The sequence below is a fragment of the Equus asinus genome, chromosome 6 (genome assembly GCF_041296235.1).
Source record: "Equus asinus isolate D_3611 breed Donkey chromosome 6, EquAss-T2T_v2, whole genome shotgun sequence".
Lineage (NCBI taxonomy): Eukaryota > Metazoa > Chordata > Mammalia > Perissodactyla > Equidae > Equus > Equus asinus.
The window spans coordinates 76,624,126-76,643,967 of NC_091795.1; the positions used below are offsets into that span (position 1 = coordinate 76,624,126).

Here is a 19,842-nt window from a genome sequence, read left to right on the forward strand (position 1 = left end):
TCGTAAGATTCCTGACAGATGTCTGGGAGGCAGTGGAGGTCATCAGCTGGTTTTACAACACAATTCCATGAGCACATTGGTTGTCAAATATCCCTGCCCCAGGCCAGAGGAGACTGGGTTTCACACCGTGAAGCGTGGTTTTTGTGTGCTGAGTGGAGAAGCTGCCTGTCAGTCAAATCCACACGTGCTGACTTTGAGCTCGATGAGTTGTTCAGCCACTGACCTTTCTCTGGGTTGTCTTGGGCGGATTTCTGCTCCACAAGCCGGTTTTCTGGCCTGTTTGGGCAGGTCTGGGCTCCTCTGGCTACTCGCTCTTCTTCCTTGGGGCCTGTGGTGGCTCTCCTGCTCAGGTTGTCTGTCTCCCTGCAGATCTTGATCGCACAGCTCGAGGCACATTCCGTGATGGGCCCTTTAGAAAGGTGACATTTGAGAGGCCGGGAACCAGCTGTAAAGGGGGCTGTTAAGGCTTCACCACAGCCAGTGCTTCAGCGCGGGTACAAGGCGTGTTTAATGAGAATGCTAATTCAATTAGAGCAGTGATGCCCCAGAGGTGGTTGCTTAATGATTTCCTAGCTTGTCGTTACAGACCATTTTGAGCAGTGGTGGCCAGAGTTTTGCATTTCACAGATCTGAAAAAGTATTAAAGATATTGTAGGGGGGAAAGAGGAGGAAACAGGCACAGCCCTCCCCAGTTTTGATTTTGCCAGGTGGGCGTATTAACAACACAAAAATCTTTTCATAAAAAAAATATTTTATGCCCAGAATTAGGAAAGCTTTCTCAAGAAGGAACAGTTGATGACTGACACCAATATTTCACGGCGCCCCAGTGGACGTGTCACCGTGGCTTCCTACGGTCCTGGAAGTGAGCAACTGGAACACCTGTTCCAGAACCAAGTTCAAACTCTGGGCTCATGGCCCCAGGGCCTTGTTTGACACCCAGGAATCTGGACCAGCTTTCTCATCAGGAGGGGCCTCCATGGCTTCTTCAGAGAAAACCCTGTGGCCATTTTGGGGCCTTGACAATGGGCCTCATTGTGCTTTCTCCACTTAACCTTTCCTTAAACCTCCAGCCTTCGATGTTAATCAGAATTTGTGGTGCCAGGATGAGTTCAAACCTCACGAGGAACTTGACATGGAAAGGGCTTCACATCAGATGGTTCTTACCTGGAAAGCCACTCATGCTCTTCTCCTGTCCCGAAGGACAGAGCCTGGCTTGGACCCAGGGGCAAAATCATGTTCAGATCACAGAGGCAGCTGTTGTTTCATAGTGTGATTCCTTCTTTCAGGAAGATTTCTAACTGCAGCCAATAGACTGGTGGGAGAGACAAGTTAGAGAGAGTGTCTGCAGAGGCCACAAGCTGATGGTGTGTTTCAAACACCCTTTGGCATCCTGTTGTATCTGCTTGAGAGGCAGTCAGGCCAACAGAGGTTTCAGCTCAGCCCCTGAGAGGCCGGGTGGGCTCTGATGCTGGCCCCAGGATGGGGAGACGTGGGGGCTAGGCATCTCTGAGGAGACCTTGTGAAAGTGCCTTGCCTGCTCCCAGCTGTTTGTCTGGTTGAGAGCACCCAGTTCTCCTTTGTCCCTGCCTTCAGTTTTCCTGACTAACAGGGAGAAATCCTGACCCTTTCCCAGCTCCTGGGAATGTGATCTGGAACTTCTCCCAAGAATGTGATTGTCAGTCATGTCTCGATCTTTGATTCCTGCCACCAGTTCCTTGCTGGTTTGCAATGGTATTACCACCTCACCTCACCGTGTATCCCTGGGTTTTAGGCTCAAAATCTGCATTCCTTGCAAACCAAGGTGGGACACAGGTTCTGTTCTATTGTTTTTTAGGGTGAGTTTTTCTCATCATTCAAGCAGTCCTCTGGGAGAGAAGATTATGTAGCCAAGGTGACCAGTGGCATGAGGGTCCTGTTCAAGCCAGGGACCACCCAGATAGAGGAGCTGGTCCTTTGCTATGGTGGAATGGCCGACAGAACCATCTCAGCCCTCAAGACCACTCGGAAGCAGCTGTCAAAGTAAGAGCCAACAGTAAAATGATACTGCTGCTACAACTGTGTCTTATTGCTGCTGTTACTACTAATGTTACCCCTGCTGCTGCTACTACTGTGACTGTCAGTATAGTAATTACTATTACCAATGCTATAAAAAGTATTACTATTGATGCTACTCCTATGACTACTGCTTTTGCCATGGTTACTACTACTGCTATAATGACTGTTGCTACTAGTAGTATGACTACTAATTGCACTGCTAATAGTATTGCAGCTGCTATACTACTATTACCATTGCTACTACTGCACTGCTACAAATACTAAATAGTATTTAATACTATTACTACTCCTGCTGCAGTGACTACTATTACTATTGTTACTACTGGTGATGTTTCTACTATTATAATTACTACTGGTAGTGCTACTCATATTATTACTTCTACTACTATTACTACTGTTCCTACTACCATCACTACTGCTATTATCACTGCTGCTATTCCTACCACTATCACTACTATGACTAGTATTACTACTGCATCCTCTGTTACCATTACTGTTGCTACTACTATCACTGTCTCTTCTGCTACTAATACTATTATTACTGCTACTACTATTACTGCTGCTGCTCTGGCTATTGCTACTAATAGTGCTACTGCTGCCACTCTTAATGCTATTACTGCTGCCATTGCTACTACTGTTATTGCTACTACCACTATTACTATTGCTACTAGTACTATTGCTGTGACTATTATTACCAATAGTTGTTAGCACTGGTGTGGGTAGTAGCACAGTAGTATTACTGATGTTGTTCCTGTTACTACCACTGCTTCTTCTACTGCTACTATTACTTGTGCTTCTACTAAGCAGTATTACTATTGCATCCACTACTACTCCTACTATTACTGCATCTGGCAACGCTATTATAACTACTATTAGTACTGCTGCTGCTACCACTACTATTGCTATTGCTACTAGACTATTACTATAGCTCCACTATTACTTTGAGTACTACTATTTGTATGACCATTATACGGCCGCAATTGTACCAAGCACTTCACTGGCACTATCCTATGTAATTCTAACAATAACCATATTGATAGATAAAGCTTAACTTTGGCATTTGGCTCCTTGGTTCCAACTCCTGGCTCCAACACTAACCAGGTGGGTAATATAAGTCAAATTACCTAATCTTCCCATGCCTTAGTTTTTGCATCAGTAAAATGAATATAAAACTTTGCCCTCAACACTTTAATTTCAATTAAAAGTAATGTTTCATATAAAGCACTTAGGACTTTGCCTAATGCATTGAAAAGTCTTAGTAGATTTAACTATTATTTTTGTGGTCGTTTTTATTGTATCTATTTTTAAAGACGAGGAAATTGAGGCACAAGGAGGTCAAGTAACTTTCCTAAAGTCACATACCTATAAGCATCTGAGCCAGATTTTGAACCAAGATTCATATGACTCTGAGGCCCTGTGTGTACCACGCCACACAAGTGATTCTGAGGGCTGGATAGGAGTGCCATCTTATGACCTGTTCTCTGGTAGGTTCTGGAATGAGGAGCTGCTGCAGAACGTGTGTGCAGGGCTGGCAGAGGAGCTGCAACTGGCTCCTGACGCCCCTGGTGGCATGATAGAGTTCCGGCGCACCCTCACCCTCAGCTTCTTCTTCAAGTTCTACCTGACGGTGCTTCAGAAGCTGGGCAAAGTGGACTCGGAAGATGTGAGTGAGGGGCCTGGGCAAGGCACAGACTCTCTGCAGCACTTTTGTTTGGGGATTTGGGAAGCTGGTGTGGGCAAGAGAGTGCTGTGGACCAGGTGGTAAACTTGCTCCTCTCCTCTGGACATCAAAGGGCAGAGGAGCAGGGACCAGGGACACAGCCCAGAAGCCACACGGAGATGGGAGCCAAGTAGGTGGCTGAGAAGCAGAGCACTTGTCTAGGAGGCAGGGACATGGGTTCTTGTCCTGGCTGTGTCATTACTTCATGTGAAAATTTGAATAGGCCACAGCTCTCTTTAAGTCTCAGCTGTAAAATCTGTAAAAGGCTCAGCCACCTGGTAGACCAGATGATCCTTCCAGCAGTATAGCTGTACAACTGTGGCTTTGTAGTTAGGATGGGAATGTAGAGTGTGGAATGAGAATGTCAAGTGGGGCTGCTAAGCCGGGGGGAATGTGGTCACTGCAAGGATGTATATGCAGGAGAAGATGCTGGTTGAGGTGGAGCCCAGCTCCTGAGATTGGTTCATTTATTTTGCAGCTTTTATATGGTAAGATTGCACTAGGCACTAGGGGGCAGGCTAGAGTGGGTGAGAACAGGATTGATAAAGGCCAGCCTAGTGTGACCACTGAGGAGATGGAGTGTGGGGGAGCTGAGTGAGGATAGATGTGAGGACAGCAGAGTGAAATCCCTCTTTTAAAAACATTGGTAATACCTATTTTTTTCAGATTAAAAAAGAAATAAACTTGTTTGGAAAACAAAAAATGCAGAAATGTATCAGGAAAAAATTAAAAATACTCTGAGATTCTAGAGAAAACCATGGCTGATATTTTTTTGCTTATTCCTCTGATCTTTTTCCTACATTTATCTGTCCATCTGTCATTCTGTTTGTGTGCTCCATCTCTCCTTTTCTTTCTGTTTATTCTTCTATCCATCTGTCTGTGTATCTATCATCTTCCTATGTTTTGATCTGGGTATATTATTTTCTAAACAGATTTGGGGTCATGCTGCGTATAGAGTTGTATGTCCCCTTGATTTCATTGAGATTATATTGTGAACATTTCCCATATCATTAAATATTTCCCACAGAATTAAGGAGAAGGAAGACATTTCCAGGAAGGCTGGGGGAGAAGGTTATTCCCAACAGAGAGAGCAGCATGCATAGATGCGGGAAGAAGGGAAACTGTTGGGCATTGGGGAGAAGCACCAACCATTGATTATGCAGGGTGCAGGGGTGGTGGTAGAGAAGAGACTGTTACGAAATACTGAGCTCTCAGAGCCCACACTCGGGGGTTGAGAGAGATCCAGCCGGTACTAAGAGTGTAAAATGAGAAGATGAGGAGAACAATTGTTACAATTACTACCTGGGGACAGCCAAGGATGGGATCAATGATAGAAATAGTCATGATCACTTCTGTTATCTTGCCTCCACAGCAGTGTGGTAAACTGGATCCCACCTTTGCCAGCGCCACCTTACTCTTTCAGAAAGACCCTCCCACCAACGTCCAACTCTTCCAAGTGAGTACAGTGGGTGTTCAGGTAATATCAGGGGCCCTTGCAGGCCACATCAGATGATGCTGACCATTGGCAATGACCCAGTTGAATTGTATGTAGGTGCTTAAAGCTCCTTGCTATTGTGCAGAAATATCCAGTGAAGAAAATGGGAATCGTATTAATGTCAATGAAGCCATTTCCCCTCTCACTTACCTAAATTTCTCTCTTGGGATTGCTCTCCTCTTCACCTGTTCCTTAAAGATAATCTTGTTTTTTTCCATTTTGTCTTTTCCGGTGCCTCTGTGGGGCTACTCTGCAAAGCCAGGTGTTCTCTGGAGCACGTAAACAAAATAAAACAAAAGAACAACTTTCTATCAACAGCAACTTTTTGAGAGACACTAGGTAAAAGGTCAGCTATTCTTATAAACATTTTGGTTATTGTGGGCCTCACAGTATCTGTTGCAACTCCTCAAAGCTGTCATGGTAGCACAAAGGCAGCCAGAGGCAATACATAAATGAATGTGTGTGGCTATGTATCAATAAAACATTATTTATAAAAAGAGGCAGTGGGCCAGATTTGGCCCATGGCCCGCAGTTTTTGGACCCCTGCACTAGAGTGTAATGGTTCAAATCGTGGACTCTGAGCCTGACTGCCAGGACTTGAATCCAAACTGCATTTCATAACTGTGTCACCTCAGACAAGTGACTTCCTCTCTGGCCCTCTTGGATGCGTTAATTATGTCCACCTGAAAGTGTGGAGGATGACGGACCTTGTTTCATAGGAAGGTTTGAAATGTAGTAGTAAAACTAAATAGCTTAGACACTTCATAGCAGGTAGCCAACATTCAATAAATATAAGTCATTTTTATTATTACTTTGAAGAACACATAAAACAAAATTTTATTATAAAATGAATACATTTTAGATCATGTTGGAAAATACAGAAAAGTATAAAGAAGAAAATAAAAATCATCCAAAATCCCACCTCTAAGAAAAAAATCATTATTATTATTTTTTTACTTCTTTCCATTTTTTCCTATGTATATGCTATATTTAATATATTTTTTTTCTACAGAGTTTGAATCATTCTACACACACAAAGTTTTATGTCTTGTTTTTATATTTAATGTGATCATTCTTTCCTTCTAATTAAAATTCTTCAAAAGTATTATTTTCTCAGTAGTTGCATACTATTCCATTGTATGAGCATAGCATAATTTATTTACCCAACTCCCAGTGAATGGACATTGGAATTCCTCCTTTTTGTTGGTGTTCCTGTATGTAGTGATACTATGACCACCTTCTCAATCACTTCTCATCTGCCTTTCTGTTTCCTTCGCCCCGTGCCCATCCTGCCTCCTCCAGTCCCACTCCTCAGGTCTGCTTTGGCCTGAAGCTCTCCATGGTTTCCCTGGGCCTGTCGAGGAACTGTGTCCTCTGCAGCTCGGCCTGACTGGTGACCATGTTGTTCCAGGAGGTGCCCAAGGGTCAGTCTGAGGACGACATGGTGGGCCGGCCCCTGCCCCACCTGGGTGCAGCCATGCAGGCCTGTGGGGAGGCCGTGTACTGTGATGACATCCCTCGCTATCAGAATGAGCTGTCCCTCCGGCTGGTCACCAGCACCCGGGCCCACGCCAAGATCAAGTGAGTAAAGTAAATACACCCAGGAGGAGGGTGCTGGGAGCACCCTGCCGTGCACTGGAGATGCCGACATAACAAGGCCCCTCCAGGGTCTCTGGGCCTAGAGAGGAACAGGGGGATCATCTTAAAGCCAGTCTGGAGAGGAGCAGGAGAGGTTCGGGGCTCCGGGGTGCCTGAGATGGGGAGGGGATGACATCAGGGAGGTAGGCAGGGGCCGGCTGGGAAAGTGCTGAACAGGGAGACTACACTTGGCCCTGGGCAAGCAATGGGAGCTGCTGAAGACCTTCAACAGGACCAAGTTAGATCTGCGCTTTGGATACTGGGCTAAACTTCAAGGCAAAATTTCAGGAGAACTTGAGTCAGCGCTAAAAGCAAGAACATGGCCTTAGAGTCCGACAGACCTGAGATTGAATCCCTGTCCCAGGGCTTAGCAACTGTGACCTGACCTGTGCACTTCAGCTCTCAGTTTCCCCATATGTAATAGGATGTTTTTGTAAGGATCAGACAGAGTTTCCACAAAGGACCTAGCAGAGGACAGTCGCTTGTACCTATTTGTTGCACTTTGAGAGCCTAAATGGCAAGAATTGCCACCTCTATAATAGTGATGATACCTAACACTCACATGGAGCTTAATGTTTGCTGCAGCCTGGTATAAAGCATTTTACACATATTGGCTCATTTATTCCTCACAACAACCCTATAGGCAGGTCCTATTATTATGCCCACGTTCCAGAGGAGGAAACTGAGGCACGAACAGGATCAGTTACTTGCCCCAGGCCACACAGTTCATAGGCGGAGCTGGAGTTTGAAGCCAGGCAGCATTAGCACCTGGCTGTGCTGCCCCCGGATGCTCAGGCCTGAGGCTGAGCTTGATTTCCTGGTGGGCGTTAGACGCCTGCCCCGCTGAGCCGAGCAGCTGGGGAACCTTCCCTTGGGCCCTGCCACTGCGTGGATACGGATTGGATCTCCTTACCATTGGCCTTCCCTCTGCTGCTGCTCCTAGCCTGGAGACAGGCTCCAGGAATGGTGGCCTGGACCCAGATAAAACCTAACAGATAAATCAACTCTTCCAGGTCCCCGAAAAAAAAATGTTTGTTTCAGATGCTATGGTGTCCAGCCATGGGGTAAATTCGTTTGCCTTTGTCCTGGTCTTGAGCCCATGTGGACAGTATCATGACCTGCACTGTCTACACTCAGACAACTTTGCTCGGTCTGAGTGATGTCTGAAGGGATGCAGGAGGATAGGGTTTGGGTGGGAGGGGGGAGCTCTCTAGTGACTGTATCGATCAGGGTCTTCCTGGCTGCATGCTTTTGGAAGGGTAGAGCAGAAGCCCACCTGACCTTGGCAGTCTTCCTAGCTTACCCTTGGTCCTAATCCCAGCTGTGCTGCTCTCTGGCTGGGTGACTTTTGACAACCTACTTAACTTCCCTGAGTTTGAGATTCCCCAAATGTAAAATGGGGATAATGACAACGACTTTCTGGGGCTCTGGTGAGGGTTACCTGTTTGGAAGTTGGCTGGTACTTCAGAGGGGTTTCCATTCATTTCTCTAGGGGCCTCTGCCTTATTTCCCCATGGGGGCATGGGCCAGACTGAGCAGTACATAGTTTACACCATTAGAATTGACAAAGTCTCCAGGCAATCTCCCTTTGGGATTTGGGTTACCTGATTATGGCCGGGGTGCCCCGCCATGCTGGGATAGCTCCATGAATGTGGGGAGAGAAATTCTGCAGTGTGATGATGTCCAGGGATGCTGGATAGGTAGTACAGCAAGGGCTCTAATGTGCTCATTCTGGATGGGTATTAGCTGTGAAGTGGTTTTATCTGGAGCTTTCCGAGTAAATGCTACTCATTATGATTTTATTCTTTTGTACTTGGAGACCAGAATATGGCCTTTAAAGGTCCACAGGGGTGGGCCTGTCCTGTTCATCTCATATCCCCCATAGCACTCAGCACAGTGGCCTCACATGGTAAGCATTTAATCAACCTTTGCAGAACAGAATAGGGTAGAATAGAATAGAATAGGATCGAATAGGATAGAAGATGGAGAGGGGAGGAATTAGAGTGGAGGAAAAACGACCAAAAGGAGGACAGAGTTATCCAACTGGGTGACAGGTCTTCCTCTTCGGTTTTCCTGCCTGGCCCCTCATGTGGCTCATTCTTGCAGGTCCATCGATACTTCAGAAGCTCAGAAGGTGCCAGGGTTTGTTTGCTTTCTCTCTGCTGATGATATTCCGGGGAGTAACAAAACTGGATTTTTTAATGATGAAACAGTCTTTGCGAATGATGAGGTACGTCTTGGATTTTTTTTTCCTAGGAAGTTAGTGGAATGAGTATTTAAGTTTTAATTTGTGCTCATTCCTTCAAGTCCCTAATCTTGAAAAGATGGTATGTTTGCACATGTTGTGGGCATCATGCCATTGGCCAGTATTCAGGGAAATCACTAGGAGGATAGAATGTGCCTGGCAGCACTTTTAATTTTAACTTAATGTTTACGTGTTTATTTAAGTGCTGGCTGCTATTTGTACATAGTAGGATGATTCCACGCCAAAGTGGCATTAAAACAAGGTTATTGAATGTGTCTGAACTAACAATCAGGTTCTTAAGGGTACAATATTAAGCTCCCTTATTAGAAGAAAATAAAAACACATTAAACAAACTAGCCAGAATAGGAATCATGATACCATCACTATGTGTATTGATAATTCCGTTTTATGAAAGTTCGTCTATTGCTTTCAACTACATAGACAGATCTGCCAAAAAAAAAAATGTTTCCAAACATTCAAGGTAGTGGCTACTAAAATCCATATCCTTCTAGGATAGTTCTCAGACAGTCACTTTATAATTCCAATACAGATCAATTCTTGCAAATTGGAGGAGGGTAGGTGTGGCTGGAGGGCAAATTCACCTTATTGTTGACATAAAAGTGAAGCAGAGAATGAACATCTACAACCACAAGACACAAAGACTCCAAAAGGAGAGCCTTTAACGAAGAACAAACTGCTTTACAGACTTCCAGAGCCTCTAAGAGCCTTGCTGGCATTGCGGTCAGTGAGAATCAGCCAGGTTCAACAACCGCTGTGCTAATGAATTAAGTCAATAACTTAGTTGGGTCCTGGAGAGATAAATACCAGAGACAGGCGTGCTAAGTACTGGTTCCTATTTTCAGAAATCTCGTATTCCAAAGTGATGAGTTGGACAATTTTTCTGTTGTTTATTTTTGGGGGGATGTTGGGAGAAAATTATCTCTGAAGGAGATCCAGTAAGCTTTTATAGGGACTAAATTATTAAATTAAAAGTAAGCCATAATCATCATTCTATAAATCTAACAAAAAAACTGGTTTACGGGTCATCAAGTCTAAGACCCAGCGGTCAGGAACTACTGCTTCTGGGCATCTAGATGGGATTTAAGGCATGATTGCTGCCTTTGAGAAGCTTCTGGTAAAAATCTGGGAAATGGAAGATGGAAGACAGTGGGGTGGTGGAAAGACAAGGGAACTGTGAGTCAGGGGCTAAGATTTAGTCATGTTCTAGTCATGAGTCAATTGTGATCTTGCCTTCTGGGTCTCTGTCTCTTCTCATGAAGAACAAGGGTGTTGGAGTAGATGCAAGTTGACAGATGCACTTCACGCTGCCACACCTCCCATTTTGCAGCTCATGACAGACATCACTAATCAATCACCACATTCTATCCTGGGCAGCTTCTCAACAGGTTGCCAGTACTAAGTCATCAGAATTGGTCCATGAAGTGAAGTGAGTTTGCCATCCTGATACGAGTGACTTGCAACCCCTATCACAGTTCTACTGATTCTAAACACTTATGAAAAAGCACATAACTCCAAATAGTAGGATAAGGAAATAAAGAGCCCCAGGTCATTCCTAAAATGGGCCTTAACAGGAAATAGTGGGAGCAGGGGGTCCTTGGCCTTTTTGGACAACCCAAAATAATTTGCTTCATGAGGAGCTTAGTTATGTTCTTCAGCACTCTTGCTCTGCTCCTAGGTGACTTGTGTTGGGCACATCATTGGTGCTGTGGTCACTGACACCCCAGAACATGCACAGAGAGCTGCTCAAGCAATGAAAATCACCTATGAAGATCTACCAGCCATTATCACAATCGAGGTAACAGAGAACGGGCTTCCTATGGAGAGGGGTGAGCTCCCTGGAGGCGCCTTTATTAGGATCCTCTAGAGGAGATTCGAGCAGACGGGGGTTGATTAGATAGGTTTTTAAAAAAATTATTCTACTGAGGTCATATTGGCTTACAGCATTGTGTAAATTTCAGGTGTGCATCACTATATTTCAGTTTCTGTACAGACTGCATCATGTTCGTTACCAACAGTCAAGTTTTTATCTGTCACCACATAAGTGCCCCTCTACCCCTTTCACCCTCCCCCTACCCCCTTTTCCTCTGGTAACCACTAATCTGTTCTCCTTATCTATGTGTTTGTTTGTTTGTCTAATTGCCTTTCTCTGTCTGACTTATTTTACTCACCATAATACCCTCCAGCTCCATCCATATTGTCATAAATGGCATGATTTTGTCTTTTTTGTGGCTGAGTAGTATTCCATTGTATATATGTATATATACACCACGTCTTCTTTTAGATAGGTTTTAAAATCTCTTCCAGTCCTGGGATTGTGTGGTCCTATGAAACCTTCCCCATCGTGATCCTAGACTCAGTCTACTAATGGCCGACTGAGCTCTTCCTTCCTAGGTTCAGCTGCAGTTGGTTCCTTGAGGGATTCTTTGCTTTTCCTCAAGATCTGAGCTTGTCCATGTATATTGGAGGAAATGGAGGAATGTGACCCTGCGGGCTGCGTGTGAGCTCACTTTAAGTCTATAAGAAGCTTGTCGAGATGTCTATGTGAGAAGAGAAAGGCAGCCATTCCAACAGCTTCTCTTCCCCCGTTGGAATCCACCTTTCTCTCCTGAAAGCCAAGTCACTGACACTTCTTTATGACCCTCAGGATGCCATAAAACACAACTCCTTTTATGGATCTGAGCTCAAGATAGAGAAAGGAGACCTCCAGAAGGGCTTTGCAGAAGCAGATAACATTGTTTCAGGTACAGCTGCACCAGGCCACAGTGGGGATGGGGTGGCCCTGGTTTGGGAATGAAATTCAAGAGCTGTCCCTTGAGTCCTGGGGCAGGGAAGTGCTTTCCTATCATTTCCTAACAGAAGAGGTCCTCTGATCTTTATAACAAAGTAGGAGACAGTTGGCTGGGGAAGAATTTCAGTCATCTTAATCTCCACTCCCCTGACTCGAGGCTGGATATATCTCAGTGATTCTCGAGAGATGAGAGTGTGTGGGATCTGGAAGACTGTCTGGGGAAGATAACGGCCATAGATGCCTGGCTGCCCTTGGGTCTGCGGGGCCTCTAACCACACAGACTCCTGGCCCTCCCCATCGGCCTGAAGGCTGGTGCTCCCCCTCCCCTCCTCCACGACCCTCCTCAGTGTGAAATTGGGTCCATTGCTTTCACCCCAGGACAAGGCTGCTGATCAGACTCCTTGTGGAATTATCTTCCACATTGGTTTGGTGTATCACTAAGTCACTAGTAAGTCAATTCTCCATCAGGCCCGATACCTTCAGTTATGGAAGATATTTTCAGTCACGTCTGTTAATTCTTTTTTTTACCTTTTCCAACATTTTATGAGTATACTTTTAAAATCTTTGATTTCCACTGGCTGCAGTGAGAAGAGAGCTTCACGCCTGATGCATTTCAATGTCATTCTAGTTTCTTCATTGGGGTCGGGGATTCATCTCCCAGATGGGTAAGACTATGAGACCCTTTTCTGACCCAATTGGGGAACCTAGAGGTTACTTGTGAGCCATTGGTTCCTGCATAGGGCACTTGGCAAGTACACTCTCTCCTTAAGCAAACTCGCCCCCTCTGCAACCAGGGGCTCACTTAGGAGTCATATTGCTTCCCCAGGTGAATTTTACATTGGCGGCCAAGAGCACTTCTACCTGGAGACTCACTGTACCATCGCTGTCCCGAAAGGGGAGGCAGGGGAGATGGAGCTCTTTGTGTCTACACAGAACACCACGAAGACCCAAGTAGGTGTCCCGTGGGTCTTCTCAAGGGCCTGGGGAGGGCTCCAGGGAGCTCCTGGCAGATCAGGAGCGGCAGTGTGGGAATGTGAAGAGGGAGACCTGGGCTGGTCCAGAATGGGATTTGGGTTAGTGGTCCTGGAGCCAGACCCTGTCACCAACAAGCTGGTATCACTGAGCATGTTACATAAACTTTCTCATCTATAACTTGGGGCTTGGAAGTGTTGTTGTAATGATTAGGTGAGGTTTAATATTTGTATGGAGCCTAGTTAGTGTTAGCTACTATCATTCCAGTGCTACATGGCCTTGGTCAAATCCTATGTGGCCTCAGTCCCCTCCTGTGTAAATGAAGGTGTTGGGCTAAGAGGTAGCCACAGGGACCACTAAATTATCTGCAGCAGCTCACATAAATTTCTGCAGAGAAAACACTCCCCATTTCTCTACTGCCTATGATGTGACAGTGGTTGTCAGCATTCTTGGCAAATGGTCCTACTCTCATGACCCACCAGCTCCTGGCCAATTGGAATGAGTTTTGGCTCTGAAAGTGTGCTGTGACCAGCTGCTTGCCCCTCTGGTTAGCACAAGTGTCTGAATTCAGACTGCAGTGACTGATGAGTGCCGGACCCCAGCACCACTCCCTGAGGGCTGCACTGGGAGGGTAGGGGATCCTCCAATCAGGGAATTTCAGACTTCACAGCAGTAGTCATGCCTGTGCATAGCAGGCAGCCTCTGGGTCAAGCCTGAAGTAGGGTGAGATGATGCATTCAGTGTGAGGGCTTTTTCTTTTGTCCCCAGGCCTTTGTGGCAAAAGTGTTGGGGGTTCCAGCAAATCGAATTTTGATCCGAGTGAAGCGACTTGGAGGAGGATTTGGAGGGAAGGAGATCCGAAGCACCCTGGTGTCCACGGCAGTTGCCGTGGGTGCATACAAGTGAGTTCTCCCAGTGGACTCTGGAAAGAAGAATAAGGCCACCTCTGCCAGGAATGCTTTTGGGTTTCCCTCTTTGGGAAGTCGATTCCCCTTACTTTTGCATTTTCACAGCTCTCTGTTTTTAGAACTCTTGGGTATAGGGGTGAGGGAATCATCGCCTGGTTCTTTATGTTCTGACACACGTGTCCATGTCTTATCTTCCCAACCTGGCTGTGAGAGCTCCAAGGGCAAGGACACACCTCCCATCCTCACATTCCTCACCTTGTACAACACAGTGTCTAGCCAGTAGAGCAGCCCAGTGTGGGTATGTTCTGTGTGCCAGGCGGTAACAGTTTTCCTTGCTGTTTTCATCCCTGAGAGACTCCCAGGGCTGGGCTGGTGTAGAGATTCCCAGGTCTCTCACCCTCTGATGCCTCCCTCAGGACTGGCTGCCCTGTGCGCTGCATGCTGGATCGTGACGAGGACATGCTGATAACCGGCGGCAGACATCCTTTCTTGGCCAGATACAAGGTTCTAGATGTCGTGGGCTGTGCCAGGGTGGGCAATGCCATCTCGTTAGGAAACTGGGGATGAAGACCCAGGGATTCTGGGATGTACTCTGAGTTTTTTCATGACTATCTGTACAAGTGCAAAGAAGAAATAGCGATGAGAGAAATTCAAACCAGCCAACAGCAGCTTAGAGGGGTGATGCTGGGGGAAGCTGGCTCCTAAGCAATGTCGCAGGGTGGCATTCATCCCTTTTGTGAGTTTGCTGTGATTCACATCTGGTCTTATTCCCCTCAGGCTCAGAAACATGATTTTTCTTCAGACCTGGGGCAAATCCATCCTGCAGGATGACATAGTGTTAGTGTGTTGATGGTCTGATGTAAAAATCAGAATGACCACTTGGTAATTTACAATGAGGAATAATACTTTCCAGGGGCCCGGACAGGCACACATTGTTGGGGTGGGCAGCTGCCCTGCCAGACTGTGTGTGGCTGGACACTGCCCAATTTCCCTGTGCGACAGTCCCTTTTCTGGGCTTTTGTGGATGATCAGTTCCTGTTCTGACCATGTGCTCCTTCTCTGTTCACACCAGTATAACCTTACAGGTCCCGTGCAGCTCTATAAACCTGGGAGCCCTCTCTCTCAAGGAGCTGGCTTTGAAAATCTCCCCTTTGACCTACTCTGACTTTGTTTCATGATTTAACTCCCCAAAATGGATTCTATTTCTCCCATTCCCCTGTTTTAGTGGGCTTGAAGAAAGTAACTTGGTCTTTTGGGGTCCATTTCCTCACTTATGAAGTGGCCTGTAGGGTTTGTCTTGATGGTTACATAAGGTCAGGGGTGTGAAAGCACATTCGTGCTCGTGCAAAGTGTTACTTTTATTGTTTGCTGGCCAAAAGCTGTGAGGGGAGCCTCCAGCATCTTTCCTCGTTTCTCTTCCCAGCCCTGCTCCCTGCTCTTTCATGACCAGCATCCCCTTTTCTACCTTCTCACTCTCTCTGGTAGAACCAGAAGCCAGGAGTAGGTAGAAAGAAGGAGGAGGCTGGGGAGAAGGTGTCCAGAGGTGAGGATCCAGGGGTGTGCCACTGGGGAGATGTCAGGTCCTCTCTTCTCCACCCGTTAAGTTCACCTTGTTTTCGTGGTGCGATGTCCTGCTCTTTCCGTTTCCTCCAGGTAGCGTAGGTGGGAGGAAAGGATTAGAGATAGGCAGAGGAGGGGACTGTGGAGAAATCCCTCGCCTTTTTGGCAGGTTGGCTTCATGAAGACTGGGAGGATTGTGGCTCTGGAGGTGGATCACTACAGCAATGCTGGGAACACCCTTGATCTCTCTGAGGCTGTAAGTAGGACCCGCCCCTGCATCCCGGGGTGACCGGGAGGTCAAGGGCACACCCTACAGCTTGTTCGCACGTATGAGTACAGTCCTCCTCATTTCTTGCCTGTTACTGTTGCAGTAGTCTCCAAAATGGATCCCACTTGGGTTCTCCATCCTTGGTTAATCTCCACAGCACAGATATGATCCTATTACTTCTCTGATTAGAAACTCGTCCTTCCCATTCTTGCTAAGCACGCAAAGTTAGTTACAAAACTTTATGTACAGCATGGTGATACTGTGTGTGTATGAATGTAATAGTAGTTTTATATATATATATATATAAAACGATATGCAGGGAAAATGTGTGAAAGAACATACACCAAATAGTGATTGGATGAGATTGAGGTGGGCACACATTGTCATTTCCTACATTACAAATTATTTAAAATTTGAGTTGATGAGTTGAAATTTTTTTTAACTATTTCATTGAAGTATACTTTTCATGGTATAAAGCTCACCCATCTGAAGTATACAATTTAATCGTTTTTAGTAAATTTAGGGTCATACAACCATTATCCCAATCCAGTTTTGGAACATTTCCATCAGCCAAAATGATCTCTTGTGTCCATTTGCAGTCACTCCTGTTCCCAACCCCCAGACCCAGACAACCACTAATCTACTTTCTGTCTTAATAGATTTTCATTTTGTGTGGTCTGTTCATGTAAATAGAATCATACCTTATGTAAGCTTTGTGTCTGGCTTTTTTTTCTCAGAATAGTGTTTTGAGGTTAATCCATGTCATAGCACGTATAGTCCTTCATTCCTTTTTACTGATGAAGAATATCCCCTTGTATGGATAGACCATATTTTATTTTCCATTCGCCACTCTGTGGACATTTGGGTTGTTTCCAGTTTTTAGTTTTTGTGGATAATCTGCTTTGAACATTCTCATACGAGTCTTGTGGAGGCATATATTTTTGTCAAGTTTGAAAATTAACAAAGTTACCTTGGTGGTACTACTTTTTAAAGTTTTTTAAATCTCAGTTTTATAGCCATACTAGTTACATACACATAGATTCCTGTTGTAAAATCAAGCATTTCAGCACAAGCAGAGTTCCCGTTGTCCCCCTGCGAGGGGATCTCTCATTGGCTCAGTTAGGAAACTTCACACTTCAGATCTTGGGTAAAAACTGCTCCAGAAATGAAACATTTCTAGTATTCTCACTGTTTATAACACTTGCTTCTTGGTGCTGTAGGAAAAATCAGGTTGAAAAAGATCTAGTACTTGTCCCAAAAGATCTTACAAGCTTTTTAATTCAATCCAGCAAGTATTTATTATGTGCCTAGGGTGGGAACATGAAGAAGAACATGGCATTGTTTCTGCCCTCAAGACATTCACAGTATGGTGGGGGAGACAGATAGATAATAAAAGACAAAATGAAATAGAAGTACAAGTTGAGAAAGTGCTAAGGGAAAGCAGAAATGGAAGGAATTGAGACATATAAAAACCATCTAGGATGACTAAGACTGAAATAATCAAAGATGCGAAAAGAAACCTGTGGGGAAGTAAACTAAATCCAAAATGAAACCCACAAATAGAAACTATCGTTTATCTCATCAGAGAGCTGAGACATTACACCTTAGAGAAAGACCAGGATGCTATAAAAATAGAACAGTCGGAGAATAAAAATGAAGTCTTGTGAATTAAAACTGTGAAAGCAGAAGAGGTGAAAGAAACTTGAGGAGCTCTTCCCAACAAAGAAAACAATGTGGAAAAATAGGAGAGAAAATATAACATAATTGGAGGTCCCATCCAGGAGATGCAAGTAATAGAAGTTTCAGAAAGAAAGAATGGAAAAAAGACAGAGGACAAAGCTATCAGTAAGTAATTTAAGGAATTTCCCAAAACTGACAAACGCACATTTTGAGATTAAAAGAGCCCTTCCAGTAACCAGCACAATGAAGGAAAATGAACCTCTGCTAATTTACATCATCGTGAAATTTTAGAAACCTGGGGACAGAGAAGATTTTACGATTTTCAGGGAGGAAAAAAACAGAGCTCATTCCAACACTTGGAAAAGCATTGATTGGAGTTCTCAATACTGGGGAGCTAGAATGAATTAGTAAAATGCCTTCAAAATGCGGTGGGAAACTGGGAAATGTATTTTAAACCTAGAATTCTATATGCAGCCAAATCATTAATTAAGGGTTAGAGTAGAATAAAGACATTTCAGACATGCAAGTTCTCAAAAATATTCCTGTCTACGTACTCTTTGTAAAGAAGCTATGGAAGGATGTGTTTCAACAAAATGAGAGTGTAGAACCAAGAAAGGGGAAGACATGGGATCTAGGAATAGGAGATTCAGTATGGAGAGAGGCAAGAGGAATCCCCAGGATCAATGTGAGCGGAAAATCCAAGGGCAGCCAATTTAAATTGGAGTAGGCCAGAAGGCTTCAGGAAGGATTTCTTCAAAAAGACAAAACTGATAGAAAATCTAATATATTTGAACATGTTGAGAGCAGATTTTTTGAACTGGGGAAAACTTTAAGTTGACTTGGTAATAAGTGCATAGAAGATTAAGCAAATGAAAAAATAAAGATAATATTAACTCCAGGAGGAAAAATGCTATCAAGAAAGAGAAGTAATCATAGTACAACTATATGGTTCACCTATAAGTAATGTTTACAGAATTCTGATATTAAAGTGACTAGTGATCAGATCAAAATATAACTATGTGGGAAGCTGATGTGTATGCAGGGAAAGGGGTTAGGTAGGAACTAAATTCTCCTTTTCCATAAGGGGAAAACAATATAAGAGTCTAAAACTGGACAAAACGAGAAGTGGCAACATAAACACATTGTTTAGACATGTGGAAGTTAATGTAAATAGCTGATGAAGAATGAGTGGTTGCCTCTGGGGAGCGGAAGGAAGGGAAAAGGAGGGGGCTGCTGTTTTGCACAACACGACTTATGGAGGCATTTGACTCCAAACTATTTCTAGTACAACTTTAATGGGAATAAAAGCTAATTTAAAATTAATAAAGTCACCTTTTTTAGAGGCTAGTGATCAGTTCCAACTAGAGAGTCTAGGAGGGTTTCCCCATGGAGTTGCTGAATGAGGACTTTAGTAGGTGGGTCAGGTGAGGAGGGGCGTTACAGGTGAGAGTAACATGCAGTCAGAAAACAGGATCAAAAAAATACATCAAGGAAAGGTCCAAAAGTGTCTGGAATTCCATGCTTAAAGACATATGGACTTTGGAGATAATAAGTGCCGTTTTTAAGCAAGTGCTTGACCTGATATGACCTTAGATTTTAGTACGAGACAGGGATGGAGGGAGGAGGCACTGAAGGCCAGGAGCACAGTAAGGAGGCTCTTGCAATATCCCAGGGAAGAAATAATTTGGGCCTGAGTAATAGCAGTTCACAGTGGGGCTGGGAAAGGCAGGGATGGGTGCAGCCCTTGAAATCTCTATTTTGAGGAGCCAATGAAGTCAACACAGTGTTCTCTCCCACTCTCACCTCGGCTCCAGATAATGCAACAAACTCTATTACACATGGACAACGGCTACAAAATCCCCAACATCCGGGGCACTGGGTGGCTGTGCAAGACCAACCTGCCCTCCAACACGGCCTTCCGGGGATTTGGGCGGCCCCAGGGGATGCTCATTGCTGAGCATTGGATGAGCGAAATTGCGGTGACCTGTGGGCTGCCTGCAGAGGAAGTAAGCTGGGAATTTGGTGGCACAAGTCAGAGTGGGTTAGCCTACTTTGAGGGGACAGTATATCTTGGGTATCTCCCATGGGGGCAGAGGATGAGCAGGGGCTGTTGAGGGGTCTGGAAGGTTGACTTTAGGATTTGCCCCCCTCATCTCTTGCCACTGACTGGGCCTCAGTGTCTCTCTCCTTGGGAAGGTGCGGAGGAAGAACATGTACAAGGAAGGGGACCTGACACACTTCAACCAGAAGCTCGAGGGGTTCACCTTGACCAGGTGCTGGGATGAATGCCTGGCAAGCTCCCAGTATCATGCCCGGAAGAGTGAGATTGACAAGTTCAACAAGTACGTGCTGAGCGGGGAGGAGTCTGACGTTCTGGTGCTCTCTGGGGTTTCATGTTCTACAGCCTTTTTCTTGAACTCAAAATATGAAGCTAGTAGTTTAATGGATAACTTACAAAGCTGCTGAGTTTACCAACTTGTTCACAGCCATCT

The 19,842-nt window shown here is 45.0% G+C and overlaps 1 protein-coding gene across 16 annotated transcripts in view; it reads left to right on the forward strand.

The window, feature by feature from the left end:
- The window catches only part of LOC106847249 (xanthine dehydrogenase/oxidase-like), a 73,698-nt gene that overhangs the window by 33,259 nt on the left and 20,597 nt on the right, over positions 1-19,842 (forward strand). For 12 of the 16 annotated variants that reach the window (XR_011504114.1, XR_011504115.1, XM_044772197.2 and 9 more), the window contains 13 exons: positions 1,835-2,019; positions 3,544-3,718; positions 5,148-5,231; positions 6,682-6,851; positions 9,015-9,138; positions 10,850-10,969; positions 11,819-11,915; positions 12,789-12,913; positions 13,703-13,836; positions 14,259-14,346; positions 15,572-15,658; positions 19,165-19,356; positions 19,547-19,692. Coding sequence is in view for 14 of the 16 variants with exons in the window: in XM_044772197.2 (XP_044628132.2) it covers positions 1,835-2,019; positions 3,544-3,718; positions 5,148-5,231; positions 6,682-6,851; positions 9,015-9,138; positions 10,850-10,969; positions 11,819-11,915; positions 12,789-12,913; positions 13,703-13,836; positions 14,259-14,346; positions 15,572-15,658; positions 19,165-19,356; positions 19,547-19,692 (1,727 nt within the window). In the remaining 2 variants the exon portion in view is untranslated. The remainder of the gene's footprint in view (positions 1-1,834; positions 2,020-3,543; positions 3,719-5,147; positions 5,232-6,681; positions 6,852-9,014; positions 9,139-10,849; positions 10,970-11,818; positions 11,916-12,788; positions 12,914-13,702; positions 13,837-14,258; positions 14,347-15,571; positions 15,659-19,164; positions 19,357-19,546; positions 19,693-19,842) is intronic. The other 4 variants (XM_044772198.2, XM_070512319.1, XM_070512320.1 and 1 more) reach the window with 1 other exon arrangement.